General features: G+C 46.5%; 3 protein-coding genes across 4 annotated transcripts in view; all 3 read right to left on the bottom strand.

Moving 5' to 3' along the window:
* Positions 1 to 2,329: 2,329 nt before the first annotated feature.
* On the bottom strand, positions 2,330 to 6,213 carry LOC308405832 (uncharacterized protein). 2 transcript variants are annotated; one of them, XM_080896590.1, is made up of 5 exons: positions 5,890 to 6,213; positions 3,964 to 4,317; positions 3,271 to 3,603; positions 3,086 to 3,184; positions 2,330 to 2,862 (listed from the first exon to the last, which is right to left on the bottom strand). In XM_080896590.1, the coding sequence occupies exons 1-5, from the start codon at positions 5,924 to 5,926 to the stop codon at positions 2,492 to 2,494; spliced, it is 1,194 nt and encodes a 397-aa protein (XP_080752716.1). In that variant the 5' UTR covers positions 5,927 to 6,213; the 3' UTR covers positions 2,330 to 2,491. The 2 variants fall into 2 exon arrangements, with proteins under 2 accessions (XP_080752716.1, XP_080752715.1); XM_080896589.1 differs by lacking the exon at positions 5,890 to 6,213 and having other exon boundaries at positions 3,964 to 4,829.
* Positions 6,214 to 6,672: 459 nt separating this feature from the next.
* Positions 6,673 to 11,832, bottom strand: LOC308406221 (uncharacterized protein). The gene is made up of 2 exons (XM_080897093.1): positions 10,284 to 11,832; positions 6,673 to 7,481 (listed from the first exon to the last, which is right to left on the bottom strand). The coding sequence occupies exons 1-2, from the start codon at positions 11,253 to 11,255 to the stop codon at positions 7,218 to 7,220; spliced, it is 1,236 nt and encodes a 411-aa protein (XP_080753219.1). The 5' UTR covers positions 11,256 to 11,832; the 3' UTR covers positions 6,673 to 7,217.
* A 309-nt stretch (positions 11,833 to 12,141) lies between these two features.
* The window catches only part of LOC308405128 (uncharacterized protein), a 12,029-nt gene continuing 4,734 nt past the window's right edge, over positions 12,142 to 19,436 (bottom strand). The window contains exons 2-8 of the mRNA XM_080895563.1: positions 18,150 to 18,503; positions 17,454 to 17,786; positions 17,269 to 17,367; positions 16,716 to 17,045; positions 14,228 to 14,554; positions 13,794 to 14,114; positions 12,142 to 13,681 (exon numbers count right to left, since the gene is read on the bottom strand). Of these exons, the coding sequence (XP_080751689.1) occupies positions 13,590 to 13,681; positions 13,794 to 14,114; positions 14,228 to 14,554; positions 16,716 to 17,045; positions 17,269 to 17,367; positions 17,454 to 17,786; positions 18,150 to 18,503 (1,856 nt within the window). The 3' untranslated portion in view covers positions 12,142 to 13,589. The remainder of the gene's footprint in view (positions 13,682 to 13,793; positions 14,115 to 14,227; positions 14,555 to 16,715; positions 17,046 to 17,268; positions 17,368 to 17,453; positions 17,787 to 18,149; positions 18,504 to 19,436) is intronic.

Below are 19,436 nucleotides of genomic sequence, written 5' to 3' on the forward strand. Positions count from 1 at the left end.
CAGCAGCACTGACCTCTGACTTTCAGCTCCACTTGTTTCATCAGGATTTTTTCCCCCTCTCTGTTGCAGACGGTGCAGGTGTAGATGTCTGCGTCCCAGTCTGTGGGGTATTTCAGGGTCAGACTGAGGTCTCTAGTTTTCAGCAGGTCTTTATTCATCTGTGTTCGGTCTCTGTAATGGTTGTCCTGATCTTCAAGCTGGTCAGATCCGTTCTCATACACGTGGACCTTCCTGTTGAATCTGGTCATCCACTTCACTTTAGCATCTTTAGGCAGGTTTATAGTAGTTTTGCAGGGCAGCAGGACAGATGCCTCCCCTGAATCCACCTCCACCTGGGCGACTGAGAGGAGTCAAAACACAACATGAGCTGTGCAGCAAAAGCAGCTCTGAGAATTCTTTGATTAGATAAAATTATATCTTTGCAATGAAATCAAGTTTGACTGGTTCCAGTTTGAAACATGTTCAACTGAACAGAAACGGTGTCTTATTTGGTTTCTGTCTAATCAGCAGCAGAGCTCTGTCTTAAAGAACTCTGCTGTTTTATTTCAGAGTCAAAGACTTTTTTGCCATCTTGTTACCTGAGAGCTGTCCTATCAAGCAAGTTTGATTTATTCAGACTAAAAAAATATTGAAATAAAATAAAAATGTTTCAAAATAAAAAGCAAAACTGAATTTTAAATGTCAGCAACATCTAAATGAACATGATTCTCTGCATGCCAGATACATTATGTCATAAAGACGTCTGTTCTGTGACATGAACGAGTTCTTCTTTCAGAAACAGCTCAGCTGAGAGAAATGCAGACTAATCAGTACAATTCATTAATAAAGACATCTGTTTCAGCAAATTCATTACTCGTTTTCAGGTGATCTGTTGTATTAGTGATTCCATTAATGTAAGAACATCTGCTTCACCTCTTGTTGGAGACAGAGTCAAAGCAAAGAAAGGCAATTTGATGGCAGCACTGTCATGGGCCTGTCATGGGACATGAGTATCAGGCCCACTCCAATATATTATTAGTCATTATTATACTGCTGCATGGGCTGGGCTGTAGTTACATCGTAAGGTTTTAAAAACCGAGCTTTAAAATGAACAGTGGTAATAAAAACCGAGAGAGGCCGACTGTGATCACCGACTTTTTAAGAGGCTTGTTCAAATTAAATGGAACAAGATACAAAGTATTAAAACATGTTAAAAAGACAACTGTCATGGGTCTGTAGCTCTGTCCACGGTTTTAGGGAACATATTTAGTTTTAAAGTAAGTTACAGGGCTTTTCCTGCCTTTCTGAGGGACTTGCATATGCAATATGATGATATGCATATTAGCATAATTATGGATTATTATGATTATGATATTAAAAAAGACACACTGTATGTTAAAGAAAACACATTAAGAAACAGATTATATTAGTGTTTGTTTTATGTGTATAGATTTTTAAAAATTATTATTCATGATATAACACGGTCTATAAATGCTTCGTAAGAATAGTTCTATAACATTGTCTATCATTACTTTGTTATGGATTAGGTGCAAGATTTGTGAAGTGTGGATAATTAAATAATAGATTAATGCAATAGCAAACTGTGCCTTGTTGTCAGATGGACATCGAGTGGAGAGTGATAGATGAGATGAGGAGATGAAAGAGTAAGAGAGGCAAACTGAGTCACAGGCAGAGCCGAGTTTATTTTGTTTCCTTATGGTTCCAAGCACGTTCACCAATCTTTGCATTTAATGTCTACAGTCTCGGATCAGCACAGCCCTGCCCTCCAGCACTATCACAGCAGGAGCAGCAGAAACCCCACAAGAGCAACATTGTACCCATCAGGTAAACATGGAATATGTTTGCTTTGCCTTGTCCCCACCTGATGACAGTGATATAGTATGATGTGATTCCATATTAGATTGTTGATGAATGCGGGTTGTTGTTATTCGGCCTTTTCTCTGTGCCCCTTTTGAACTTTGAGCACCCGCCCATCTAAAAATCTCTGCACAGCCTTGTCCCTGTTTATGTGTATAGGTGTTTGGACATGAGTGTGTGTATCCGGAAGAAAGAATTACAAGAATCATCAGGCTGAGGAGAGTTCCTGCTCTGAAGCCAGCTGATTGCCTTCATCAGTTGCCTCTCTACTTAAGCGAGTGGCTGAGCTTCAGTCGGTGCTGGATCATTGAGTTCACGATGGGTTTGTTAGTGAGAACTTTGTGTGTGTGTTGCTTGGCAGTTTAATTCATGTGTTTTCTCACTAGGTATTGGGAACTGAGAGAAGCCACTGTACAGATTTGGAGTTGGGGTTGTCACAATTCACGCCACAGACGTGAGCACTGTGTGGGATTCGGGGAGAAACAAGGTAAAAACTATGTTTTGTGCTTTCTTTGTGCCTTTCTGTCCTGCTTTTTAGGACTCTATTTTCTGTCTCCTCAGTTTTCATGTCTAGAGTTCAGTTGGTGTGTTTCCTGTTTTAGTTTGGTCTTTGTCTCATGTCAGTGTGTCTAGTCTAGTGTGTCAAAACCTTTGACCTGTATAAGCAGCACTGACCTCTGACATGGAGGTGCACATTTTTCCTTGTCAGTATGTTTCCTTTCCTGCTGTAGATGGTACAGGTGTAGGTGAAGTTGTCGTCATCCGTGGGATATGTCAGGGTCAGACTGAGGTCTCCAGGTTTCAGCAGAGATGTGCTCTTCATCTCTGTTCGGTTTCTGTAAAACCGGTGCTGTTTTTCAGGCTGCTCAGAGCCGTTCTGATACACATGGACCTTCCTGTTGTTTCTGTCCCTCCACTCCACTTTAGTGTGTTTTAGGAATTTAAATATAGTTTTGCAGGGCAGCTTGACAGACGCCACCCCTGAATCCACCTCCACTTGGTAATCTGAGAGGACAACAAAGCACAACACGATGACATCAGCACCAGCTGTGATGGTCACATGACCTCCCTGCGCCCTCCTTGCCTTCTAGTCTCAATCAGATTGTGTCTCAGTTTGTTCCTGACTCGTTCTTTGATCTCAAGATCTCATGTGTCTGGTCTGAACACAGTCAAGAGGCCACCTGTTAACCACTGGTATTATGGGTAGTGTAGTAGGAAAGACTCTTACCTGACATGTAATAGTGACGTAAATAATATAAAAGACCTCCAAAAATCACAAAGACAAACAGGAGAACCAGAAGATCTTTGACCCAGGATGGAAATGGTTCTGTGGGGAAACATAAAACAAAATGACTTCTAATCTCTGACCTGTGTCTACAGTATTGACCTTTGACCTTTATCTCCAGCACTGACTTTTGACCTGCAGCATGACTTTTTTTCTCAGGATGTCTTTGTCCCTGTAGATGGTGCAGATGTATCGTCCCGTGTCTTTCACTTTGGGGTGTTTCAGGGTCAGACTGAAGTCTCCAGTTCTCAGCAGGTCTTCACTCATCATCGTTCGGTCTCTGTAAACTTCGTCCTGAGTCATAAGGTCATCATTTCTGTTAGAATACTCATGGACTGTGATGAGTCCGAGGTCAGAGCGAGTCCACTCCACTGTGGTGTCCTCAGGCAGGTCAGGTGTTGTGTTGCAGGGCAGGATGACAGACTCTGACCCTTCCCTCACCTTCACCTCCACCTGCTGGTCTGAGAAGACAAGAAACCAAAGTGTCAACCATAGAAGTGGCAGCAAAAGGCCTCTAAATGTTTTGTGTTGGGCCATGCATAACATTTTAATGTGTTTAATGTATGTACAGATGTGTGTGTGCTGAACCTCCCGGAGGTAAACATAAACACATCTGCACATGCACAGAACGAATTTCTTCTGCTTTGCTTCTCTTGTTTTGCTGTTTTCACTGAGGTCAAGTCTACAAACGTTCCTGCTGGGCTCATCAAGACCTTCAGAAACCGTTTAAGAAATACTTTGCTTTCATTTAACCTCTGACCTTTCTCTGTAGTACTGAATACGACATGTAATCACAGCAGGTGTTAGAATTTGATGCTGACCTTTGACCAGCAGCTGGATGTCTCTGAGTTTTCGTTCTTTCCCTCCAGCACTGATGGAGCAGGTGTAGTTGCCGCTGTCAGTCTTTGTGGGTTTCCTCAGAGTGAGACTGAAGTCTTTAATGATCAAAGCGTAACGATTCATTGATGTGCGTCTGCTGTAACGCTGGTTTTGTCCTGTAAGATCGTCTCCTTCTTCTCGTTGTTGGTGTACAGATTTGGGATCAAGGTCACTGCGAGTCCACATCACTGTTGGATTGTCCTCAGGTATAGAACCTGAGTACAGACATGATAGTAGGACAGACCTTTCCCCCTCATTCACCTCCACCACCACCACAGCCAGAGCATGCTGGGAAACTGGAAGGACAGAAACACAAACACAAATCAAATGAATGTTGTGGGTTTGACCCAGAGTTAAAAGATGCAATACAACCAACATTATCTTCATCCATCCTATTCCACTTATCCTAGTCAGGGTCACGGGGGGGAGGGGTTACACCCTGGACAGATCACCAGCTTGTCCCAGGGCTAACCATTCACATGTTCACACCAATGAATTACAAATTAACCTAATACCATGAACTGCATTTCTTTGGACATTGGAGGAAGCCAGAGTACCTATAGGGAACCGACGTAAACATGAGGAGAACATGCAAACTCCACACAAAAAGACCCCAGAGAAGCAGTGGAGTTGGACTCAGGACCTTTGTGCTCAGAGGCAACAGTGCTAACCACCAGAACACCATGTAGCCCAAGAACGCATAACAGCTTCAGTTATACACAGCATTATTTTCCCAATTCAAAAAAACTATTGATACAATGTCAGTAACACAGAAACTGGAGAATTATAACAAACCTCACAGGCCATAATTTCCATCTTGTGTGACAAGACAGATGACCAGTCACACTCCTTCAGGACAGTCACAGTTTTTCACTCCAACAGTCCACAAATGCTCCAAAACATGTTACAAAGGCAACATGACATATTTACTTATTAATTCACAAGGAGGAATCTTGTTGCTATTAGGAATCTATATTCCATACAGAAATATTTTTATCTTCTATCTTTTAGTGTAGAGCATATCTAAAAACCATAGAGGCTCTCACTGTTTGGAGGTGATGGAGCTTCACTGTTTTCCAGAGAACTTTGCACATTCAAGCAACCAAAGGACTTGACATGGACTATGAAGTAGTATAACAGGAACGACTATCGGACCATGTGTTTTCCAGCTGCCTGTGACAAACAGCCAGATAAACTAATCCAGTGTTTGACAGAAACTGTCATGCTTTCCCGTGTCTCCCTGGCGTTCACCTCTGAGATCGCACTGTTGTTGTTGTTTCTCTCTTCTTTCTCTCTCCCTCACTCTTCTCTGCAGGGGTTGAACTTGTTGTGGGTTCCACCCTCAGGCCTGTGCCCTGAAAATAATTACTCACCTGCTGCTCATTATCTTGTCACTCGAGCCTCTGCTCAAGGTGACAGCTCAGTGTTTCTGACTGCTGGATCGTTGAACGACACTAGTCAGTGTAGCCCCGGCTATTTCCTGTAAATTCTCGTCTCTAGTCTTTTCCTGACTTGTAGTCATGTTTTCTTTTATATAGATCTTCCTGGACCTGTCCGTGTTTTCATCCCTGGAGTGTGATCATAAGCGTGTGTGGTTTTTCCCTCCCTTGTCCCTGAATTACCTGGAGTTCCTTTTCACTTGTACCTTGTATATAGCTCCTGATGATATTGTTTGTTTTTAGTTTCAGCACAGTCCTGCTCTTGCGTCCGCTCGTTCGTTGTGACAGACCGATTCAGTCAAGTCATGAACTTTGACGCAACTCACTGGGCTCTCATGTCTGAAGACCTGCTGCACTTCAACACATTCATTTTAGAGCGAGATAAGAGAAAAGCTGATGATGAGAGCAAAGAGAGGAAGGTGTACTTACCGTGCAGGAGGATCACAAAAACCACAAACATCTTCATGTTCCTGTCAAACTCAGAGACTCTTTAAAAGCCCTTCAGGACATCAGCTCACAGCAGCTTCACTTTCCTCTGCTGATCATCTACTGACACTCTCACACTGCTCACACTGTCACAGCTCAGAGTTCAGCTTCACACTTTGTTAAAGCACATCTGTGGAATGAAGTCCGACCGGCCACAGATCACTTTTGAGGGAAGAGGAGGACGTCGGCTTTCCTCCTAGTTTCACGCCTGAGCGCTCCCGTTGGGGGGGACTGCTTCAGCCTCAGCCCAACACGCACAAAGCTCCACCTTCAGTCCTAACACTGAAACATCGACTGTAGCTACAATGATGCAGATGTGTTTCCATTCAGATCATGGACATAAAGCAGCTCCAGGATGAACAGTGTGAAAGAACTTTTCCAGGCATGAAGCTCAGCCAATCACAGGAGAGGGCATGATCAGCTGACAGATCTGCAGGGATTTGAAGGTTCTTTGTGTGGATGATAGAAAGTGGATCAACAGGTGTAAAACTATGAGGAAACACAACAGTCTCCCCTTTTCTTAGGAGTCAGTTTTGGCAGCCTGACATGATGTCTGGCTGCACACATATTTGAAATGTAAAACAAAAACAGCTGAAAACTGAACAGTAAAACCTTTCAATATGTGACAGGCTTTTTTTATGTTTATTTTAATCAGTGATTTCTACTGGCACCTGTTACGGATTCAAATATTGGGGATGTATACAAGAGGAAAAACCACAATAACAACACTGGTCCGGCCGGGTTGAGTCAAACGATGATTTTAATGATCACACGCGTGGGAGATGGACACCGTACGCAGACAGCATCAGATCTCAAAATGGTGGAGCATTGCTCAAACTCTTTGTGAAATGCACTATACACAGGTACACACACACACAGGTCTTTATCACCAGGTTCCACATTTATTTACAGTTTTCCCAGGTTATGACTGAACACAGTCTGACAGCTGTCGGTCCCAGCTGATTTCCTCCCCTCCGCTCCTCTCCGTCTCACTATAAAAAGGGAAGGAAACCATTATCAGTCCAAATCGCCATCAGCTGTTCACACTGGCATCTCCAGCACCGCCCCGTTGAGCCCACTGCACCACTCCTCCCCTGCAGCCGCGCCCGGGACCACACCTCCGCCACACACCCCCACCGCCCGACTGAGGCCGGGGAGCCGTCCGGCCGAACCTACTCCCCCCCCCGCGAGCGAGACAGGAAATCGGCCACCGCCATCTGCGCCCCTGGCCTATGGACCACCTTGAACTTAAAGGGCTGTAAAGCCAGATACTACCGGGTGATCCGGGCGTTGGCATCCTTCATGCGGTGGAGCCACTGCAGCGGGGCGTGGTCCGAGCAGAGGGTGAATGAGCACCCCAGGAGGTAATAGCGAAGGGAGTCGACCGCCCAGCGGATAGCCAAGCACTCCTTCTCCACAGTGCTGTACCGTCTTTCACGCTCCGCCAGCTTCCGGCTGATGTAAAGAACGGGACGGTCGTCCCCCCTTACCTGCTGGGACAAAACGGCCCCCAGCCCTCTGTTCGAGGCGTCAGTCTGCAGAACAAAAGGGAGGGAAAAGTTAGGAGTGTGAAGCAGCGGCTCCCCACAGAGAGACTTTTTCACCTGCACAAACGCCGCCTGGCACGGCCCCGTCCACTGAACCAGATCTGGAGCACCCTTTCGGGTGAGATCGGTCAAGGGGCTGGTCAGCTGCGCAAACCCTGGCACGAAACGCTGATAGTAAGCTGCCAGCCCCAGAAACCGTCTCACCTCCTTTTTAGTCCTGGGGCGCAGGCAGGATGCGATAGCCGCCGTCTTTTCCACCTGTGGACGCACCTGCCCGCCCCCCAAGTGGTACCCCAGATACTGTACCTCCCTCCGTCCAACCGCACACTTCTTCGGGTTGGCTGTGAGCCCCGCCCTCCTCAGGGACTCCAGTACCGCGACCACCCGCTGCACATGCTCCGCCCAGGTGTCGCTGTGGATGATCACGTCATCCAGGTAGGCAGCAGCATATGCAGCGTGCGGACGCAGCACCCGGTCCATGAGGCACTGAAAGGTGGCAGGGGCTCCGAACAAGCCGAACAGAAGCGTAACGAATTGGTACAACCCGTACGGAGTGGAGAAGGCCGTTTTCTCCCTGGACTCGGCAGACAAGGGAATCTGCCAGTAGCCCTTGGTCAAATCCAGGGTCGTGAAAAAACGGGCCGTGCCCAGCCGATCCAGGAGCTCGTCGACCCGGGGCATGGGATAAGCATCAAAACGTGACACTTCATTCACCTTGCGATAGTCGACACAGAACCGTATAGACCCATCCTTCTTCACCACAAGAACGATGGGGCTACACCAGGCGCTGTGCGACTCTTCTATCACTCCCATTTTCAGCATTTCAGCCAATTCCCTCTGCACGATTTGCAGTTTATGCTCAGGAATCCTGTAGGGCCGTGAACGCACCGTCACGCCAGGCTGCGTTACAAAATGATGCTCAATGAGAGACGTGCGGCCGGGCAGGGGGGAGAACACATCTGCAAAACGCTGTTGTAACGCGACAACGTCCGCTCTCTGGGCCTGTGTGAGATGGTCATCACAAGGGAGGGAGGCGGGGATGATGGAATTTGGCACCTCCGGCCCCAACTCATCTCTCTCCTTAACCAGGCTTACCAGAGAAGCGGTTTCAACCTCTCTCCACTCTTTAAGGAGATTGAGGTGATAAATCTGCGTGGCCCCTCCCCTGTCCGACCGAGCGACCTCATAGTCAACGTCCCAGACTCACCGTGTGACCACAAAGGGTCCTTGCCACTTGGCGTGCAACTTCGAGCTGGAAGAAGGGAGTAATACAAGCACTTTGTCTCCCGGTGAAAATTGCCTGAGTCTAGCCCCTCTGTCATACAGGCGTTGCTGACGCTGCTGAGCCTGGAGCAAATTCTCCCGTGACAACCTCCCCAAAGTGTGGAGTTTCGCTCTCAGGTCCAACACGTACTGAATCTCATTCTTGGCGGGGCTCAGACCGTCCTCCCAGCTTTCTTTAATCAGGTCGAGCACCCCACGCGGCTTCCTGCCGAACAGCAATTCAAAGGGAGAAAATCCCGTGGAGGCCTGGGGCACCTCCCGCACTGCAAATAACAGAGGGTCTAGCCAGCGATCCCAATTGCGTTCATCCTCGTTAATGAACTTACGAATCATGGACTTTAAAGTCTTATTCAGCCGCTCCACCAGCCCATCCGTCTGGGGGTGGTAGACGCAGGTCCGAATAGATTTAATGCCCAGTAATTCGTACAGTTCCCGCAGTGTACGAGACATAAACGACGTGCCCTGGTCAGTCAGTATCTCTTTCGGGATTCCGACTCGGGAGATGACCTGAAACAGTGCCTGCGCCACACTCTTTGCAGAGATGGTGCGCAGCGGGACTGCTTCCGGGTACCGCATTGCATAATCCACCAGTATTAATACAAAGCGGTAGCCGCGTGCACTCCGATGAAACGGCCCGATGAGGTCCATGCCAATGCGCTCAAACGGGACCTCCATGAGTTGGAGCGGGCGCAAAGGCGCTTTTGGTATGGCCGGCTGATTAACAAGTTGGCAGTCTGGGCAGGATGCGCACCAGCGGCGCACATCCGCTCAGATGCCCGGCCAATAAAATCGGGCCGTTATTCGCTCCAGAGTTTTTTCGTATCCCATATGCCCTGCCATGGGGTTATAATGAGCCGCCTGGAAAATCGTTTCCCGGCGGCCCTGCGGCACCAACAACTGGGTGTGTGTCTCCTCCGTGCGAGTGTCACGACTCACTCGATATAACCTATGCTTTGATAAAATGAAGCGCGGGTAGGTCCGCACGGCTTCAGGGCGCACCACGTGACCATCAATCTCAATCACCTGGTCAAAGGCTGAGCGTAGGGTGTCATCACGAGACTGCTCCAGTGGGAAATCACCCGTGGGGGAAACTTCCAGAGCCGGCGGGGCTTCCCATGAAGGACCCGCCGTCTCCCCCTCCCCGGAGTCAGTGTCGGACGACCCCGCGTCACCGCTGAGCGCCGCGCAGACACTACATGCTACTAACGGTCGTGATCGCATCCCCACATACTGTCCCAACAGATGATGAAACCCCGGCCAATTCGTGCCCAGAATTAGGGGATGTGACAGGTGCGGGCTAACCGCAGCCGTTACTCTATGCGTTTTGCCCTTATACTTTAATAACAGCGGCACTATGGGATACCTGTGAACATCACCATGAACACACTTCACCTCCACCCATTCCGCCTCCAGCAATGCCCCGGGGCGAACCAAGCCTTGGTGCACGAGGGTCTGCATGCAGCCCGTGTCCACCAAAGCATGGCGTATACCCCTTCGAGTCCTTACCGGAATGCTGTATGTCCCTCCTGGACCGGGAGAGGGTGCTGGGGCACTGGCAACGCGGAACACCTGCCCCACTTCCATCAGAGGACAGTCCCTCCTCAGGTGTCCCGGTTGCCCGCACTTCCAGCACTCCTGCCCCGGCGTCTGTGCTGTTCTCCGTGGCTCAGGGGCGGCACTGCTCATGTCTGATCCCTGGGAAGGCACAAACGCAGCAAAAGGATTAGTGCGGCTCAGCGCCGGTGCCCGCTCTGCCTGCCCTGGCGCAGGTACCCGGCGCCTCGGTGCTGGCACTGGGGCTTGTTTGCTCGGCCTCCGGCCGCTGTCCCCGGGCTCCCCCGCTCTAGCGGCAAGGTGGTCCTCCGCCAACGTTACCGCCACCTCCAGGCTTGCGGGACGGTGGAACCTGACCCATCTCGCCGTCTCTGCGGGCAGCCCCTCCACGAACTGCTCCAGCACCACCTTGTCCACCAGCAGCGTCTCGCCCTCTGACGATCCCGGCTGCAGCCAGCGCACCGCCGCGTCACGCAGCTTCCGGGCCCAAGCAAACGGCCGATCCGCCGCGGCTAGCCGACAGGCCCGGAACCGCCGGCGATGATCTTCAGCGGTGAGCCCCATCCTGTCCACCACCGCCCAGCTCACGTCCTGGAAGCTGCTCCTCGAGGTCGGCGGCAGACTCAGGGCCGCCGTCTGAGCCTCCACCGACAGCAGAGGAAGCAAACGCGGAGCCCACTCCACCTGCAGCCACTGGCAGGCCTCCGCCGTGGCATGAAAAGTCTCCAGGAAAACCTGGGGGTCGTCCCCGTCCCCCATCCGGGGCATCGCCACCGACAGCGGCGGGGGCTTCGGCGGAGCAGCGGCCCCAACCAGCCGCTCCAGAACCAGTGTCTGCCAGTCCGTCTGCTCCTGCAGCGCAGCCAGGTGAGCCCGCTGGGCCGCCGCCTGGTCCTGGCTCATCTTTGCCATCTCCACCAGCATCTGCGCCAGAAACTGCAAAGGCTGGGCGGGCGGCGCAGCCTGTGGGTCGGACAACCCCACGCCGGCCGGACACTGGGTTTCGGCACCACTTGTGAAATGCACTATACACAGGTACACACACACACAGGTCTTTATCACCAGGTTATGTAACAGTTATCACCTTCTTCTAATTCAGGAGAATAATGCAAACTAGAACTACATAATGATTCACAGTCTTTAATTAAGGGTCTAACATGGCATATGGTAATATTATAACCCCACACACCATAACACACCTCTGAGTCAGTCAGTCTGCCCCAGGGCAGCTGTGGCTACAACTGTAACTTGCCTCCACCAGTGTGTGAATGTGAGAGTGAATGAATAATGGAATTGTACAGCGCTTTGAGGTTCTCGAAAAGCACTATATAAATGCAATCCATTATTATTATTATTATTATTATTATTATTATTATTATTATTATTATTATTATTATAAGTCAGCCACAATAATCTATGGAAATTAAGGACTCAATATTTCAATCTAACCCTTGGCTATAGTTTGTTTTGTTCCCAGGCAGTGGTGGTTTTTTGATAGGGGCGACATGGGCCGTTGCCCAGGGCGGCGTTGCTTTGGGGTGTGTGTGTGTGTGTGTGTGTGGGGGGGGGGGGGGGGGGGGGGGGTATTATGAGCAAAAAAGGTGTTGCCCTTCAGGACATCAGCTCACAGCAGCTTCACTCTCCTCTGCTGATCATCTACTGACACTCTCACACTGCTCACACTGTCACAGCTCAGAGTTCAGCTTCACACTTTGTTAAAGCACATCTGTGGAATGAAGTCCGACCGGCCACAGATCACTTTTGAGGGAAGAGGAGGACGTCGGCTTTCCTCCTAGTTTCACGCCTGAGTATTGTTAGAACAATATACTTTTCATGTGTGATATATCCCGGTATTACGTGATATAGCTCTATTTTTCTTTTGCCTGGGTGGCAGCTCTACGCTTCCGTATCCGAGGCTTTTCAATGTGGCCTCACAAAATTATCACGACTACAACAACCATGAAAAGAGTTGGATGGACATTGCTGCTCAATCACAGCTGCCTGGTCAATGTTTTTCATTAGTAATTTAGCAAAGTTGATGGTGGTGTGTGTCTGTGTGAGTGAAAGACAGAGAGAGGGAGAGCAAGGGACAGATTTTGTATGATAAGCTTCATGTTATGGATGCACAGTCTGAGCACTCAGGTCGCATCAGAGCATCAGGCCGTATAGTGTGAGACCCTGCATCGTGACCTATGAACTTCTAACCCCTGAGATTCAATGGGAAGCGGATTTATCAGTTAACTTAGACCAAAACTTCTGGTCTCAGATTTGCTTAAAAACCTTTCATTTAATTAGAAATCCCAGTCTGCAATTAATTCAATACAGGTTATCGGATGTTCAAGATGGGTTATACGTCTACCAACAACTGCCCACACTGTCAAACCAAAGCGCACTGAGCGCTGTCGATCCTATGTGCTGCACAATAATATTCAATATTTAGTATTTACTGTTATATTCACATAGATAATCGCGATGATGTTGTTTATTATATTGGTCTCTTTTTTTGCTTGTTTTCTCTTTTTTCTTTCTCAACAGGTGATCCAGGTGGTTGATATATGCATTTTTTGTCTGTTTTGTTGGTTTTTGTTTTTTGCCCTTTATCATCGTTCCTCTTCACCGCTGTTTTTCTTTCCCTCTTTCTTTCTCCCTTTTCTTTTCCCCAGTCATGTCTGTCCCGTGTGTAGCAAATGAAAATAAAATAAAATAAACAATAAAAGCAAAGGTGAATCAATAGACCAATACGGCAAGGCTGGGATGGTCCATTTGGTAAAGTAAATGCATTGGGCATCTTTTTTGGCCTTTAGACAATAATTCTGATGGCAAAAGAACCAAACAGGACAGGCGAAAAAAAAGAAAAGAAAAGGGTGATTGTTTACATTTTTCCTTTTCTTCCCTTGTTTTTCCTTGGTTTTGTTTAAATACATGGTACCTGCAAAAGCATTTTGTGTTGTGTGTATTTATTTATTACTGAGCATCAGCTCCAGCAGCAGTTCTTAAATCTTCAGATTAATAATAGCCCAATATTCTGCTTAATACGTAATGTGTATCAATTCATTAGCGATTCATCAGTGTTACAGGTCACTGACAGATGTGACTGGACACAAGTCACATCTGACTGAGGCCAAATGTCCTCTGATATAACTGCAGTCAAATCAGATCTGGTATTTGTAAGAGCGCCAGCTGTTGGTCAGAAAGTGACATTACAGGTAACAGTCAATATACAGGACATTTAAGGTAGAAAATGCACAAACACACAGATCAAACTGATTGATCAGCCATCAGAGGAGTCAGATCAATGGAGCTGCTTCTGTTCCTGATGTCCCCTGTTTGATCCTGGACCTGAACTCTCCCTGCAGAGGAGACACAAGACAGTCACACACACAGTAAGACACACACACACACACACACACACACACACACACACACACACACACACACACACACACACACACACACACAAACCTTTGACTCTGAGCAGCACTCTTTTGTATCTCTTGATCTCCCCGTAGACTCTACAGCTGTACCTCCCACTGTCTCTCTCTGTGGGCTGTTTCAGGGTCAGACTGAGGTCTCCAGGCTTCAGCAGAGATCTTCTCTTCATCTTTGTTCGGTCTCTGTAAACCTGGTGCTGTTCTCCAGGCTGATCAGAGCCGTTCTTATACACGTGGACCTTCCTGTCATCATTGTTCCACCACACCACCTTAGCATCTGCAGGCAGCTCTTTTGTGGTTTTGAAAGGTAGCTCTACAGACTCCGCCCCCTCCTCCACCTCCACCTGACAGACTGAGAGGACAACAAATTTCATAAACAGTCTAAAGCACAAACTAAGATTTGTGTTCATGAAGATCTCATCATCTCTTCTTCTTCTGCAGCTCACACCCAGCAGCAGCACTGACCTCTGACTTTCAGCTCCACTTGTTTCATCAGGATTTTTTCCCCCTCTCTGTTGCAGACGGTGCAGGTGTAGATGTCTGCGTCCCAGTCTGTGGGGTATTTCAGGGTCAGACTGAGGTCTCTAGTTTTCAGCAGGTCTTTATTCATCTGTGTTCGGTCTCTGTAATGGTTGTCCTGATCTTCAAGCTGGCCAGATCCGTTCTCATACACGTGGACCTTCCTGTTGAATCTGGTCATCCACTTCACTTTAGCATCTTTAGGCAGGTTTATAGTAGTTTTGCAGGGCAGCAGGACAGATGCCTCCCCTGAATCCACCTCCACCTGGGGGACTGAGAGGAGTCAAAACACAACATGAGCTGTGCAGCAGAAGCAGCTCTGAACATGTTTTGTCTGAATGGAGAAAATGGCATCTTTGCAATGAAATCAAGTTTGACTGGTTCCAGTCTGAAACATGTTCAACTGAACAGAAACGGTGTCTTATTTGGTTTCTGTCTAATCAGCAGCAGAGCTCTGTCTTAAAGAACTCTGCTGTTTTATTTCAGAGTCAAAGACTTTTTTGCCATCTTGTTACCTGAGAGCTGTCCTATCAAGCAAGTTTGATTTATTCAGACTAAAAAAATATTGAAATAAAATAAAAATGTTTCAAAATAAAAGCAAAACTGAATTTTAAATGTCAGCAACATCTAAATGAACATGATTCTCTGCATGCCAGATACATTATGTCATAAAGACGTCTGTTCTGTGACATGAACGAGTTCTTCTTTCAGAAACAGCTCAGCTGAGAGAAATGCAGACTAATCAGTACAATTCATTAATAAAGACATCTGTTTCAGCAAATTCATTACTCGTTTTCAGGTGATCTGTTGTATTAGTGATTCCATTAATGTAAGAACATCTGCTTCACCTCTTGTTGGAGACAGAGTCAAAGCAAAGAAAGGCAATTTGATGGCAGCACTGTCATGGGCCTGTCATGGGACATGAGTATCAGGCCCACTCCAATATATTATTAGTCATTATTATACTGCTGCATGGGCTGGGCTGTAGTTACATCGTAAGGTTTTAAAAACCGAGCTTTAAAATGAACAGTGGTAATAAAAACCGAGAGAGGCCGACTGTGATCACCGACTTTTTAAGAGGCTTGTTCAAATTACATGAAAAAAGACAACTGTCATGGGTCTGTAGTTCTGTCCACGGTTTTAGGGAACATATTTCGTTTTAAAGTAAGTTACAGGGCTTTTCCTGCCTTTCTGAGGGACTTGCATATGCAATATGATGATATGCATATCAGCATAATTATGGATTATTATGATATTAAAAAAGACACACTGTATGTTAAAGAAAACACATTAAGAAACAGATTATATTAGTGTTTGTTTTATGTGTATAGATTTTTAAAAATTATTATTCATGATATAACACGGTCTATAAATGCTTCGTAAGAATAGTTCTATAACATTGTCTATCATTACTTTGTTATGGATTAGGTGCAAGATTTGTGAAGTGTGGATAATTAAATAATAGATTAATGCAATAGCAAACTGTGCCTTGTTGTCAGATGGACATCGAGTGGAGAGTGATAGATGAGATGAGGAGATGAAAGAGTAAGAGAGGCAAACTGAGTCACAGGCAGAGCCGAGTTTATTTTGTTTCCTTATGGTTCCAAGCACGTTCCCCAATCTTTGCATTTAATGTCTACAGTCTCGGATCAGCACAGCCCTGCCCTCCAGCACTATCACAGCAGGAGCAGCAGAAACCCCACAAGAGCAACATTGTACCCATCAGGTAAACATGGAATATGTTTGCTTTGCCTTGTCCCCACCTGATGACAGTGATATAGTATGATGTGATTCCATATTAGATTGCTGATGAATGCGGGTTGTTGTTATTCGGCCTTTTCTCTGTGCCCCTTTTGAACTTTGAGCACCCGCCCATCTAAAAATCTCTGCACAGCCTTGTCCCTGTTTATGTGTATAGGTGTTTGGACATGAGTGTGTGTATCCGGAAGAAAGAATTACAAGAATCATCAGGCTGAGGAGAGTTCCTGCTCTGAAGCCAGCTGATTGCCTTCATCAGTTGCCTCTCTACTTAAGCGAGTGGCTGAGCTTCAGTCGGTGCTGGATCATTGAGTTCACAATGGGTTTGTTAGTGAGAACTTTGTGTGTGTGTTGCTTGGCAGTTTAATTCATGTGTTTTCTCACTAGGTATTGGGAACTGAGAGAAGCCACTGTACAGATTTGGAGTTGGGGTTGTCACAATTCACGCCACAGACGTGAGCACTGTGTGGGATTCGGGGAGAAACAAGGTAAAAACTATGTTTTGTGCTTTCTTTGTGCCTTTCTGTCCTGCTTTTTAGGACTCTATTTTCTGTCTCCTCAGTTTTCATGTCTAGAGTTCAGTTGGTGTGTTTCCTGTTTTAGTTTGGTCTTTGTCTCATGTCAGTGTGTCTAGTCTAGTGTGTCAAAACCTTTGACCTGTATAAGCAGCACTGACCTCTGACATGGAGGTGCACATTTTTCCTTGTCAGTATGTTTCCTTTCCTGCTGTAGATGGTACAGGTGTAGGTGAAGTTGTCGTCATCCGTGGGATATGTCAGGGTCAGACTGAGGTCTCCAGGTTTCAGCAGAGATGTGCTCTTCATCTCTGTTCGGTTTCTGTAAAACCGGTGCTGTTTTTCAGGCTGCTCAGAGCCGTTCTGATACACATGGACCTTCCTGTTGTTTCTGTCCCTCCACTCCACTTTAGTGTGTTTTAGGAATTTAAATATAGTTTTGCAGGGCAGCTTGACAGACGCCACCCCTGAATCCACCTCCACTTGGTAATCTGAGAGGACAACAAAGCACAACACGATGACATCAGCACCAGCTGTGATGGTCACATGACCTCCCTGCGCCCTCCTTGCCTTCTAGTCTCAATCAGATTGTGTCTCAGTTTGTTCCTGACTCGTTCTTTGATCTCAAGATCTCATGTGTCTGGTCTGAACACAGTCAAGAGGCCACCTGTTAACCACTGGTATTATGGGTAGTGTAGTAGGAAAGACTCTTACCTGACATGTAATAGTGACGTAAATAATATAAAAGACCTCCAAAAATCACAAAGACAAACAGGAGAACCAGAAGATCTTTGACCCAGGATGGAAATGGTTCTGTGGGGAAACATAAAACAAAATGACTTCTAATCTCTGACCTGTGGCTACAGTATTGACCTTTGACCTTTATCTCCAGCACCTACTTTTGACCTGCAGCACTACTTTCTGTGTCAGGATGTCTTTGTCCCTGTAGATGGTGCAGATGTATCGTCCCGTGTCTTTCACTTTGGGGTGTTTCAGGGTCAGACTGAGGTCTCCAGTTCTCAGCAGGTCTTCACTCATCATCGTTCGGTCTCTGTAAACTTCGTCCTGAGTTATAAGGTCATCATTTCTGTTAGAATACTCATGGACTGTGATGAGTCCGAGGTCAGAGCGAGTCCACTCTACTGTGGTGTCCTCAGGCAGGTCGGGTTTTGTGTTGCAGGGCAGGATGACAGACTCTGACCCTTCCCTCACCTTCACCTCCACCTGCTGGTCTGAGAGGACAAGAAACCAAAACATAAACTGTAGAAGCGGAAGCAAAATACCGCTAAAGGTTTTGTGTTGGGCCATGCATAAACTTTTAATGCATGTATGATATATGTACAGACGTGAGTGTGCTGAACCTCTCTGAGCTAAACACAAACACATCTGCACACAAGCAGTAGAACCTACATGAAACAGAGCTCATGTCTTTCAGAAGTTATAGAACTAAGAACACATTTTATCTGCTTTGTTTCTCATGTTTTGCTGTTTCCACAAACGTTTGTACTTGTTTTGCGTTCGTTTAATCTTTAACCTTTCCCTGCAGTACTGACTTATGACCTGTAATTACAGCAGGTGTTGAGTTTGTTACTGACCTTTGACCTGCAGCTGGATGTCTCTGAGTTTTCGTTCTTTTCCTCCAGCACTGATGGAGCAGGTGTAGTTGCCGCTGTCAGTCTTTGTGGGTTTCCTCAGAGTGAGGCTGAAGTCTTTAATGATCAAAGCGTAACGATTCATTGATGTGCGTCTGCTGTAACGCTGGTTTTGTCCTGTAAGATCGTCTCCTTCTTCTCGTCGTTGGTGTACAGATTTGGGATCAAGGTCACTGCGAGTCCACATCACTGTTGAATTTTTCTCAAGTATAGAATCTGAGTACAGACAGGAGAGCAGGACAGACCTTTCCCCCTCATTCACATCCACCACCACCACAGCCAGAGCATGCTGGGAAACTGGAAGGACAGAAACACAAACACAAATCAAGTTCCTGTTGTAGGTTTGACTCAGAGTTAAAAAATAACCAAGTTTAACTTCATGCATTCTCTGATCCTTGTCCAGAGCCTATTCTAGCTACTACAGGGCACACAGCCCTGATCAACACCCTAGACAAACGCTACACAGTGCCGTCCCGCAACTATTTTTCTATTGTTGCACTACCTGCTCTATACACGCAGCGTCGAGCAACGGTGGAGACGGAATTTCAAGCAGTACAACATTTTGCGGCAACGACAAAATGTGAGACATTTGTTGTTTTTATGTTTATTTATTGTTTTTATGTTCAGTCTCAACTGTTATGAAGTTGATGTGCAGTTAATAAGTGCAAAAAAAATCGTGATTCTCATTTTATGCAAAATCGTGCAGCCCTACTTGCCTGGCTGGGCAGCTCTCTGGATGCTCAGCACCCCCAAAGCTCTGATCCTAGAATCGCCCCTGCTTCTGAAACTCAGTACAGATGAGTGAGAGCGAGAGCTGTGTGTCTGTGCCATAAAGGTTGTGCTGATAAGAATGATACCAAACAAGGTAAGAGTTTTTAAGTTTTTCAAGTTTTAAAAGATGAAATGTAGAGGTAAAATCAAAAGTAGTCAAAAACGGCCAATTATGCCCTATACGCCATAGGATTAAACGTTATTTTAAAGTAACACAATAGTTACTTTTCCTAATATTTATTTATTACTTATTTTTATAATATTGTAACTCAGTTACTAGCTCAGTTACTTTTTTGAAGAACTAACTTCACTAATTGTTTTTTTTAAATAACTTGCCCAAAACTGCTTATCAGAGCCTTTTTGTTTCTAATACACAAAAACACTTTATGCTGCATATGTTTAAACTTTTCGACACAGACGTATGTCGGTTAGAAATGGCTGATACAGTTGGTAAAGCTA

Source organism: Rhamphochromis sp. 'chilingali' (genome assembly GCF_963969265.1).
Source record: "Rhamphochromis sp. 'chilingali' genome assembly, chromosome: 1".
Taxonomy (NCBI): Eukaryota; Metazoa; Chordata; class Actinopteri; order Cichliformes; family Cichlidae; genus Rhamphochromis; species Rhamphochromis sp. 'chilingali'.

Coding starts and splice junctions, on each gene's coding strand:
- LOC308406221 (XM_080897093.1), bottom strand. CDS start 11,255: ATGCTGGTGGAGATGGCAAAGATGAGCCAGGACCAGGCGGCGGCCCAG. Junction 7,482..10,283: donor GAGGGACATACAGCATTCCG/GTAAGGACTCGA, acceptor TTTGTTCTGCAG/ACTGACGCCTCGAACAGAGG.
- LOC308405832 (XM_080896589.1), bottom strand. CDS start 4,408: ATGAAGATAATGTTGGTTGTATTGCATCTTTTAACTCTGGGTCAAACC. Junction 3,185..3,270: donor AGTCATGCTGCAGGTCAAAA/GTCAGTGCTGGA, acceptor GTTTCCCCACAG/AACCATTTCCATCCTGGGTC. Junction 2,863..3,085: donor ACGTCACTATTACATGTCAG/GTAAGAGTCTTT, acceptor TTGTCCTCTCAG/ATTACCAAGTGGAGGTGGAT.